General features: G+C 39.6%; 1 protein-coding gene across 1 annotated transcript; it reads left to right on the top strand.

Annotated features, from left to right (window-relative positions):
- Positions 1-698: 698 nt before the first annotated feature.
- Positions 699-11,032, top strand: fnbp4 (formin binding protein 4). Its single transcript, XM_028449587.1, has 17 exons — positions 699-911; positions 1,316-1,381; positions 1,459-1,589; positions 2,110-2,275; positions 2,370-2,517; positions 2,962-3,061; positions 3,193-3,537; positions 3,607-3,799; positions 4,923-5,059; positions 5,150-5,254; positions 5,340-5,473; positions 6,411-6,550; positions 7,905-8,215; positions 9,746-9,857; positions 10,025-10,218; positions 10,310-10,467; positions 10,559-11,032. Exons 1-17 carry the CDS (start codon positions 788-790, stop codon positions 10,644-10,646), a joined length of 2,652 nt encoding a protein of 883 aa, XP_028305388.1. The 5' UTR covers positions 699-787; the 3' UTR covers positions 10,647-11,032.
- Positions 11,033-12,210: the final 1,178 nt, after the last annotated feature.

The raw sequence follows: 12,210 nt of genomic DNA, 5'->3' as shown, positions 1-12,210 counted from the left end.
CCGCTTGATATAGAATCAATTATATTGTTTTTTAATGTAATATTGTCGCCAGAGCCATCTTGACGTCCTAAAAAATGTCATAAAAAAACAATCGAGCCTTAAAAGTGGATTCATTTAAATTATCATCTCCTCCTTTATATTATCCACAGGTTTGTATTCAGTGAACTTTACTACAGACGTCAGTAGATGTTTTAATGCAGATCAACCTCTCACTGTCTTTCACTTAATGCTCTGTATCCACAATGTTATAAAGAAAATTACCGTTAGCACAAAAAAAAAAAAAAAAAAAAAAAAAAAAACACAACATTAGTAATGATGTGAGCACGTCTGTGGTGTGTGATGTTCCTAATATATTTCAGAGAAGAGTGTTAAGGTTAATTAAAGTGTTCAGAAACGGTGTTCAGGTGGGCGGAGCAAGGTAGAAACACAGGGTTTCTTTGATAAAACCTGCCAGCGACCAGGTTTAGTTCACTGACAATGTTACCATGGTAACATACTCAGAGAAGAACATACCTCGCGTTTAGGAATGGGATACTCAGAGTTTCCCTCATTTGAGCCCGAACATACTCAGAGTTTGAAAATAACCCGCTTTATGGAATACCCCTCAGTATTGATTTAAACAATGACTGTTTTGGACTGGTGTGAACGCTAGTGCAGAGTATGCACGGTTTCCACCGGTAGATGGCGGTAGAGTCTTTATAGTCGCCTGCTTACGTACAAACAAACGATACGAAGAAAAGGTAGAAGCAGAGCAGCTCGTGAGACATACCGACAGATAACGGCAAATATGGGCAAGAAAAGTCGAGTAACAGCTGGAGCTGGAGGTCGTAGGACCATCATACAGCTTTCCCCTCCCGGGGCCCGTGGTGGGAATGCTGGAGAGAGGGAAGAAGGGGCCTCGGGCTCCGACGGTATTTCAACACTTGCTATTTTTTTTTTTTTTTTTTTTTAGCTTCTTTGTCACGGGCGGTGAGGCTAGTTAGCATAGCAAAGCTTGAAAACATGACGAAAGGCACCAGTTGGTTATTATGAACCAAGTATAATTTTACACACGATCGTCTAAAATCAGTGACAATGATTATCTTTATAGTAGTGATAGTTATGCCTTTAGTAATTGTAATAAAATTTTACCAATGCTATTACATGCTAAGCTAGCGGTCTGTAATAGCCAGGCCTGCTAAACCCTGTCATTAAAAGCCATCATGGTAAACTAGCTTACTGAAAAGGAGATCGATGTTGCTCTAATAGTTTTCGTTCAGTTTATTGTGTGCTGTTTGATTTGCATTTGACACTTTTGGGTTGTTGTGTTTTGCAGACGAGCAGGACGGTGATGCAGTCAAATTTATGAAACGCCCCAAGGCCCCAGCTTTGAAGGCCACAGGTGAAAACAGCCGCTAGCTTCTTTAATTGATGGAAAACCAACGTTTTATGCATCTTTAACGGTGTTATGTAACTTAGAGGGCCTGTCCTTGCTTGGAGCCTACGAGGATAGCGATGAAGAGGATGGTGGAGAATCTCATCGCTCTACCGTGAATTCACAACAAAACAAACCCGCTGACATCGACAGTACATTGGCCAACTTTATGGCTGTGAGTATAAGTTCATGGGTTTTGCAATTATTTTAAATGCTGCGGCTGTTGGGGTTCTACTGTGTTGTATATTTGTATTCATTTTGTATATATTCTATTTATATTTTTGGTGTTTTTCTATTTTTATACAAATTTTCTTTGATGCTATTTACTCTTTAAGAACTTAACGGGGAACTTGGAAAAGTTATTTTATTAAGTACATGTTATACACATAATGACAAATTAAAATCCCTGAAATCTAGATAATCTTGATAAATGTCTATGGTTATGTTTAAGTTGAGTCAATCAGAGTGGAATACATTTTTTTTATTACAGCATATGCAAAATACAGGGCCTTCCAAATCATGCAACACTTCTTATTCATGCCCTACATTATTTATTAATTATTATAATACATTTCAATCCATTCTCAATTATCTTTTGTACTTTTTGGTGCAAGGTTTTAAGTTTAACATGAAATCAAAAAGAAAAATGTTCTTAAGTTACATTGAAGAATTTGTTTTCCCCCCCATCTTTTTAGGAAATTGATGCTATCACAACACAGCCCAATTCAGATGAAACTACAGCTCAAATAGCAGATCCAAAGACTGCACCACCTGAATTAGAGACTAGTGTGCTGCAACCTTCTGACAGTGATACACAGAACGCAGATTTTGAGTACAATACTCATAACTCACTTGCCGGAGGTAAGATTCTCTGCTTCATTGTAACCAGTAACCATCAATGACTATAATACTGTGGTGGTAGTCACGTTTGCACACGGTTACACTTTTCTTTCAGTCGGAGTCGAGATGGGGGACTGGCAAGAGGTTTGGGACGACAACTCTGGTTGTTATTACTACTGGAACACTATTACTAATGAAGTGTCCTGGGAGCTACCGCACTACCTGGCAGACCAGGTTCAAAGCTTGGGCCAATATAGCAACAGGTAGCAGAAATTGTGCATGTCTCCTTAAAATATGCATTTTCTTTAACCCTTTAAGTGCAAATTTGCAGCTAGTAATGTTAGTGTTTTTTTTAAGCAAAATGGCAGTCTCAAGCTTTAAATATATTAACAAATAATTTTACATTATTTATCCACTAAATAGCTGCAAATACAAAACCTATGTTTGTTCATTTTTTAATTATTTATTCATTAATCAATACCTGGTGATGTCAGAATAAGGGGACTTGAGGTGTTAATGTAAACAAACATAGGGAAACATTAAATATTTTTCCAGTTCTGTAAGATGTTTTCTTTACCTCAAGCCACAGCTCTTTTGATAGAATATTTAAAAGACAAATGCATACATACAGATCTCCAAAGTTTGGGTAAATTTGTTGATGTAAATTGTAATGCTCTATATGTGTTTTGGTCATTTTCTTTTGGTAGTTCTGTCAATGGCAATGGCACCACACATCCAGCATATCACAAGGAAGAAAATGCTACATCAGAGGCTGTGCCAACGTCTCTCACAGTGACCAAAACAAAGGCAAGTTCACTTGTAGAGTGCAATTTAGGTTTTCTGTTTTAACAGATTTATCTAAAAGGATAGTATTAAGAAAAACTTCTTAAATAACTGAAATACATTTCTCTTACTTAATCTTCTATTTTGTATGAAAGGAGGTGATTGAGAGTGTGGTGGGCCGCACGTGTGAGGAGGAAGAGTGCCGGGGTGTAGCTGCCAACCTCCTTGGTCCTTTAATCTCTTCTGACGTGAAGGAATCAGAAGAAAAGTGGAGGAAAACCCTACTCAGAGGTTTGGAGGAGCCTGAGAACAGTTTAGATTCAGATGCTGGTTCTATCCGCCAGGCAGGTTCCCCTGCAACACCTCTTCAAGATTCAGAACCCGCACCGGTGTTTCAGAAAGAGGTTTGTGCAAAAAAACGTGTCAAGGAAAACTCAGATGCTGAAGAAGAAACGGAGGAAGACACAATGGAGCTAGAGCTGGCACTAGAGAGGAAAAAGGTGAGGGTCTGAAGCAGTGTGCGCCTTTGTTAACTTTCAGGGCAGATTTTTACATCTCTGTTGTTTTAGGCTGAACTCCGTGCACTGGAGGATGGCGACGCGAGTGCAACCGGCTCAAGTCCATGTTCAGAGACGAGTCAAGATGCTGTAGGCCAACAGGAGTTACTACTGAAGAAAAACCGATGGAAGACGACCTTCCTGGGCCCTATCAGCCCCGACTCGAATAGCAGAGGCTCAGAACTCCTGGACAACACTGAGACTGGTAGGATTCATAAGTAAATGTGATATAAGTGGCATTTAGTATTCATGACAGATTGGGGCCTTGAAATATAATGGTGAAATCGTTAGAGGCACTTTTAAAAACAAGCCAGATGCAATATAAATATGCGACCCCAGTCTTTTAAGCAGGGTACATGCATAAAGATAATCAGGCTGATTTTTGTCCCAATTTTCTTCCCTCTTTCCCAACCCTGAACAGCAAACACCAGAACATTTCATGTCTTATAGGATTAACCTTTGGTATGAGGTCCATTAAGAGTATATTTGTACTAAAATTCCACTCTGAAATATTAACCTTACACGAAAAATCTTTGTGTGTGAGTAAAGTTGATGACTCCCGAATTAAGACTCTTTAAATTGTGATGTGGAATGAAATGTAGCCAATCAAGAAGTGAGCTGACGAAAGAACAAGGAAGGAGACGTAACTAAAAACTAGCATGGCCAGCCTGAAACATAAAGTCCGGTGAACCTTTTTTAGTTTGGAATTTTATGGTTTAAAAATTCTTTTCTGAAAAAAAAAAATTCTCATGCATGTAACTCGCTGTAGTTGTCTTGCCATTTTTTTTTTTTGCTTTCCCTCATTAGGGACGGCATGTGTGAGTGAGTCCGTCTGGGTTGCAGCACACAATTCAACACAATTCATATTGCATCTTATCCTTGTGCTGTTGATGCCAGTGGAAGAGATTAGTTGCATCAAACCTAAACTGAGCTCATGTTTTTGTTATTCCCTGCAAATTGCATTTTTCTGCTACGGCTGAAGGATAAAATTCCAACTATTTTGAAATAAGTGAGTTGCTTTGCTGTACCGTGCAAACCCGTTTCTTTTTAACTAAGTAACGACGCACTTCGCTGCAATATTCTCCCTGCATAATATGTGAGGGTGCAGAAGAGAGGCAGGTCAGAGGAGTTCATCTCAGAGGCAGATGGGAGGATGAAGAAAGACTCCTAAAATTATTATTTTAGCAGTAAAGCTTGAAATTAAAACTATCATTATAAACAATACCGTCTCAATCTATATCACATCAGATTATCTCAATATGTTGCTCAACCTCATGACAGATTGTGATATTGCTTCCAAGTTTTCACTTTCACTGCTTTTCTTACAGCACTTCTAAAAGTCTTTGAAAGCCCTGAGGAAGAAAACAAAGAAGTGGAAGAGCCAGAAGATAAAATAGCTTCAAATCCACTTGTAAAAGAAGAGGCTGACGCAACTGAACTCAAAGTGGAGACACCTGAGCTCAAGGTAAACATAATGCGCTTCAAATTTGTTTAAAGTGCATTTAGTGTGATTTTAATTTAGATGTTTTTTTTTCTTCATGCTGGTAAAATTCAGTTTCAAATTGGTGAGCTGGCTAACACCTTAACAAGCAAGATGGAGTTCCTGGGTATAAACAAGAAGGCGATCTCAAACTTTCAGCTTCTTCTGTTACAGACCGAGGTGAGAAGATGTCACTTTATATCTTTTAGCTTTCAGTTAATTTTATATTTTGAGTTTAATGTGCCTTTTCTGCTTCTGGTTTCAGACACGGATTGCTGACTGGAGGGACGGAGCGCTCAACGGTGTTTATCTTCGTCGCCGGCTTCAGGAAGCTGCTGAACACATAAAATATTACGAACTTAACGCCACCCCTAAAGGCTGGTCCTGCCACTGGGACAGGTACGCTCCTTACCTTTCACATCTCTAAACTCCCTCGCCCCCCCAAAAAAGTTGTACCCTGTGACTACATCCCCTCACTGCTGAGGTTGCAGACTTTGTTACTTGACTTGTGGACAAACTAAACCGAGTCCAAGTGGATGAAAACACTTACCAGAAACGGACTCTTCAGTTTTGTGTGATAAAGTCTTTGCACACACTGAAAAAGGGGGATCACACACTCAGGTCCAGCCAGCGTCCTGATAAATGGGCCACTCACAGAGAGGACCACTTGTCCAATGAGCAAATGTGTGCTGTGGGGCTTTTGTAAGCAGATCAAAGGGTCCAGTCATTGGATAAAGCTGAGATTGGTGTATGGTAGGGGGTTGGTTTGCGTGGGACAGCTTTGCACTTTACAGGACTACAGCCCCTCAGAATGCAATGCTGACAAAGTGACGCCCCGGAGTCCACGAGTGTCTTGCATCCAATAAAAGGTGAAGATGGAGCAATGACGGGAATCCAGCAGGTCAGACCAACTCTTATTTCATATGTCTTCCTGTTTTTATACTTTTTTTTTCATTCCAATTGAAAACTTGTTGATTGTATGCCTGTCATTTATTGAACGATGATTGTTGTTGTTGATTATGATGACGACGCTTACGCCCTGGTGTCGTCCTGTGTCTTGGAGGGGAAATTTGTATCAACAGAACAAATGCAACCCTTTTTTTTAATTTTAATGTTCATGAGAACAAGGTGGGTTTCCAAACTCACTTGAATTGGGCTTCTGTTGGGGACAGGAAAAAACCAACAAACCATCCTGTCCATGCAAACATTTGATCTCCTCCTGTGGGGATTGTGTCCATTTCCTCGCCCCACTGTCCTAGGGTAATTTATCTTTCAGCAAGTTTTGAGGCCAGGCGTTTAAACGTTTGCCTTTTATCTCTGTTGTTCCACTCTTTAGAGAGCACAGGCGATATTTCTATGTGAAGGATCGGACCGGAGTCTCCCAGTGGGATTTTCCAACAGAGGAGGACAAGGAGGAGGACCAGAAAAGTAGTGATACCCAGACTTCCGACCAAGGAGAAACACCCAAATCTGCTGGTACTTTCACAGTTCATTCTGCTACTAGCGATGCTGCAACTCCTTATATGACTTTAACGTTTTCTGCTAAGAAACATATGCAGCAGTAGGACATATTGGACTTTAAGCTTGGACTTTGGCTGTGTTCTAAATCACTTACTAGTGTTCTACCCATACTAAGTCTGATGTCAAAATAAGTATTGTAGTGCATTCCATTTAGATAGTATGTGAGAAATACCAGGATGTATATTATAGTGGGATATTTTTGAAGTATGCCCAGTGGGCACTCTAGTCATACTAAACCGCATGATGCATTGCGAGCAGAACGTAAAATTGTCCTGAGCCTGGCTTCAAGCTAAAAGTCAAACACCCCCTTTTCAAAACAAAAGCGTCTCTTCTTGTCCTCTATTAGTTTTTAACCCTTTAATAAATAGGTCTTTTATTTTAGTTAACCGGATGTTATGTCTGCAGCAGAGTGGCAGTTCTCCGAAAATCTCTGAAATGTCAGCATGAAATTTGTTTTCTTGAGTTTTATGGATCAGCTAGGGATGTAATGATTCACTCAACTCTCAATACGATTCGATTCACGATACTGGGTTCACGATACGATTCTCTCACGATTTATTTTACAAAATGGGACTGTAGACAAATGACTGAAAAGTACTGCAATTCAATTTTCAGAGTATCGATATGAATCGTGATACCTATGAATCGATTTTTAACTGCCTTACGATTAATCGTTACATCACTAGGATCAACAGAGCACATGTTGATATTCTAATTGGTCAATTTCTCACTTAAAATGTTTTCAGAACTTTCAAAAAAAAGGCGAAATGGAGATATTTAGCCTCAGTGTGCTTTTATTGTCATTGTAGGTTTGGAATGCATCTTTGCAGTAAGTTAGTATGCGATTTCGAACACAGTCTTGGTCTTTGTTTCCGTCTTTTCGTGACACCTGGTTGTAGTTTTAGGCCTAATGCAGTCAATATAGTTTTTTTTATTCGACTAAAATCATAATAGCTGTAATCGTTCGAATCGGTAGAGGATTTAGGGACTAAATTTACTTCAATTTATAAGCCAATTCATCATCATGTCCCATTTTTTTTATATCAACTTGGCCCATTCTAGATGTTCAACTCTAGGCATTGCTAGTTTGGTTTGGAATTAGTCATTATGGGCACTGTTCATTTTTCATTTGTTGACATTGTCTACAAATTTGTTGTAGTTATTTTATTTTTTGGCATTGTGTTTTAGTGTGTTTTTACCAATAAAAATTAAACTAACACTGCTATTTAAAAGTTTTGAGGTGCACTTACTATTTGGATTAAAACTAAAAATTCTCTGAAAATGACAGATTTCCTTGTTTCTCATACAGGGTCCTCTGCATCTGCCCCTGCTGCTGCCCCACCACCACTACCTCCACCACCTCCTTCGGAGCCTTCCGCTTCATCCATCTGGTCCCCATCCCAACCACCTCTACCAAAAAGCCCTCCTCCCCCCTCAAACAACCCCCCTCCTCCCCCTCTGCCCCCCGGGCCACCCCCTCCCCCTCCTCCTCCCCCTGAGAGTGGCGATGAGATCATGGAGGTAGAGATGGAAATGGATGACGATGACGAGGAGCCTCCAGCTCCTGGAACTGAGGAAGACGGAAGTGGGAAGATATCGTTACACACAGCTGGGATGAAGGTACAGAATTTACTGCAAGGCTGTTCAACCTTAGGGTCATGACCCCATGTGAGGTCAAAAACAAATTTGCAGGAGGGTCCAGCTGCAGCTCCTCCATGCTCAGCTCCTCCATGCTCAGCTCCTCCATGCTCAGCTCCTCCATGCTCAGCTCCGGAAGTGACGTCAGGAAATGAAGAAAAAAATACAAAATAAAACCGATAGCATAGCCATGTTCACTAGGCATTTCCGGAAGGTTTCTCTGCGTTTTAATACTTTTGTTAACCGGATTTATCAGCAGTGTTACAAACAAACAAAGTATAATGCACCTCATCAACAACATGTAAATTGATCAGCATTTCCGTGAATGATTTCGATCGTTTAGATTTCCTCTAGAGACGCAATCGTCCTATCGCAACCTCTTTGTTTTAACCTTAAAACGGAGATAAATTTAATGTTTAAGGATTCACAGCATTGTTCATATCGTAAAACTTTAAGTACAACACATGAAGGTAAAATATTTCATTAAGTTCATTTTATGAAAACTGTCAGTTATGTCTAGTATTTTTATACATATATATTATTATTTTGTGATTAAAGTGATTTTTACAGTCCAGAGCTAATTGTTTTATGAAACAATATCAAAATGTTCAAGACGTGGTTTTACGTTAGACAATTTGTGTTAATGTTTTACGTATGGTTTTATTTTTTTATTTATTTATTTTTTTTAATTGCAATTTTAAGGTTTTACTAGGATGGTGTCTGCTCATAATTTATGCACATCTGCATTAACATTACACAAGAAATAACTAACCATATGCAGAATCACATGGCTTGATAATCACTGTATATTGTCATTAAGTAAAAGCACAGCTTATAGCACTGATCTAGTAAAAGTAAACCTCAAGGAATGTAGTTATTGCTATATATATCATAAATTTAATATTAACGACATCAGTGAAATATACAAAAATGTACATTTTGTTACAGTTGTGAATAGGCATACTGTTATTGACCTATTAAGTATACAATGCCAGATACAAATACATTTACATTTGAACCACTAAAACGTACCTTGGCGAGCACTAACGGTAGATGTTACAAAAATCCTTCTACAATTTTGTTCCAAAGAAGTATCAAACCAGTATTGTTTAAGTTATAAGCATGTAATGTGGATAATAATTTACAAATTAAGTTATGTAAGATCAACACAAAACAATATTAAACAAATACAATGGGCTGTAAACATGAAATGAATGAAACTTAAGGAAGACATCTGCTTTGTGTCTTTATTTAATTTAATTTCAATTCATCTTTATTTATGAAAAGCCAACTAAAAAGGATTGTCAGGAGGATGAGTTTCCGCTAGGTGACGTCACCTAGCGAGAAAAATCCAACTCGCTCGTTTGGAGCTGACTTGTGGAATAACAAGGGAGGGAGGAAACAGAACTTTTTCAACATGGGCCCTCTCAATAAGGCTAAAGGGATGTATATCACTGTAGCAAAACCATTATAAAGTGAATTCTTCATAATAGTACCCCTTAACTTTTACAGAACACGGAGTCATCTCTGGGTAAAGGTCTGAAACGTAAAGCCGATCAGCTCAGTAAAACCATCACCATTGGCAGCAGTCCTATCCTCTATACACAGACGGCTGTCTCTGCAGGTAAAAACACCTTAAGTACATTGTCTCCTTGATGGTTTGATGAATTTCCTGATGTACGTGTAACTGCAGTTTGTCAATTACTGTTAAGAATAATAAATAGTGTGATGTGAAGTCATTTTAAATTTAATTCCTTTATTGAAATCTTTACCAACTGTGTTTGTCTTCAGTTCCTATTTTGTCAGCAGCTGCTTATTGGGGAGTTCCAGCTATTTCCGCCCCGTTGGTCCTCTGTGAACCCCCGGCTCCACCCATTCCAATCCTGCCGGCTCAACCCCCACTTCCACCTCCGCAGCCAGCCTTGGAGCCCCCTGCCGCCAAAGCCATAGCCATAGACAAGAGCAAAAAACCCAAAAAGGACAAGGTTGGTGTCCTGTCATTGAGCAATCTTCATACCCTTATGAAAGTATTGTTTTTGTTTTTTTAACTTGAACACTGCTTGTTTGTCATCCCAGTCAAAGAAGAGTAAAACTAAAATGCCCTCTCTGGTGAAGAAGTGGCAAAGCATCCAGAAAGAATTGGATGAAGAAGAGAAAAGTAGTTCTAGTGATGAGGACCGAGACCAGCTCAACAAGAAGAACATTGAGGAGTGGAAACAACAGCAGCTTGTGACGTATGTTCAAATCATTGATCATAGTGCAATAGCAACGATTACATCGAAGCTGTGTTTAATTTTTTGGTTTGTGTCGTTTGGAATGCTGCAGGGGGAAGGCTTCAAGGAATGCTAACTTCGAGGCCCTTCCTGATAACTGGCGAGAACGTTTAAAGAAAAGGAAGATGAACACCATATAACATCTACCCCGAGTCATACCATAGATTATTAAAACTCACTCCATTCTCCAACAATTCATCCTTTTTTTGCATTTACTTTGTTTGGTGATCAATGGACCTAAAAAGATGTGACATATGGAAGCCCCAGAGTTTTTTAAAATGTCATTGTATTTTTTTTTTTTTTTTTGTAAATGTGCCAAATAGCTTCAGTTTTACATTCTCAGTATTTTGTAACTGTTTTGTATAGCTCCCATGTAGATATTGTCACACTTTGTAAGACTTGCTGTCTGTTTTAATGAGCATTTTTACAACTGTGTGCATAAGATGCACACATGGGATGTATTTATGGAATGGGTTATTTCTTGTCATTGTAAAAAGTGAGTAAAAGTAAAAAAAAAAACAATTCATGCTTTTGTGACGTTTGCACCTTTTGTTGCTCGATATATACTGGGGTGGGGGTTGGTGATCTTTGGCTGACACTGGTTCCCCTGCAACTACTCTTTTAGAGCTTTGGGGTCAAACCCAGTGTAGAATCGTCTGGCGTGTCTACAGAAAATCCCCATCATTGGACACGTCTCGCACCGGATTTCCACTGGATACGTAACTGCTCCACTGTGCAATCTTCAGTCTCAATCCCCACCCCCTCCATCTGCTGCGTATCTGTTGCAGCAAGGACACAGGAGATCCCACTAATTCACGTGCAATATACTGTAGTCGTTACAAAGACAACCACAAAGCCATACAAACAGTTCATTGTGTCCTTGGAGAGGAGCAAAAGACGATTGTGATTCAACCATGGATAAGGTCAATATTTATATGTGAAACACGATCCGCTGCCACCTTGTCTCCTGCTGCTGGAGTAGATACACATGCGGTGGAAATTGGTTTATTGACCTTAATGGTGCACCGTGGTTCAATGGTTTGCACGTTTGCCTCACAGTACGAAGGTCCTGGGTGCTAACCCTGGGTTGGACACTTTGTGTGGAGTTTGCATGTTCTCCGGGTCCTCTGGCTTCCTCCCACAATCCAGAAATATAACTACTGATTGGATTTTCTAAATTGCTCTTAGGAGTGAAGGGTTATCTGTCCATCTCTGATGGACTGGTGCCCTGTCCCCCACCTAGCGCCCATTGAAAGCTGGAGATAGGCAAGTGGGTCAGAAAATGGATGGGTGGACTTCACTGGAAACCGGAAATCGGATTCGTTGTAAATTGGGGGTCAGTGTGTGAAAGGGAACGTTGGTATGAAAACAGTTATATGCAGCATTCATTAATAAGACAGGTCACCAGTTTTATCAGAACACCTTCTTGGGGGGGGGGGGGGGGTGTTTTTCAAGCCTGTAAATGTTTAGAGCACACGTGTCAAACTCATGGCCCGGGTCCGAAATCCGGCTCTTGGAGAATCTAAGTTGGCCCGCAGGAGAAAGTAAAAATGACAGAGAAAACTGCTTAAATTAAACTCAATATTTGCAGGTGTTCACAGTTTTACCGGTGCTCATATAGCATGATGTATCATGAAGTAAAAAAAAAATAAATTCATACAAAACCTTCATTAAAAAATAATAAATTAGGACATATTTCTCTTA

Source organism: Gouania willdenowi, chromosome 6 (assembly GCF_900634775.1).
Source record: "Gouania willdenowi chromosome 6, fGouWil2.1, whole genome shotgun sequence".
Classification (NCBI taxonomy): domain Eukaryota; kingdom Metazoa; phylum Chordata; class Actinopteri; order Blenniiformes; family Gobiesocidae; genus Gouania; species Gouania willdenowi.
Note: the sequence above shows the minus strand (reverse complement) of the source record. Positions and strands in the feature narration are given on the sequence as shown.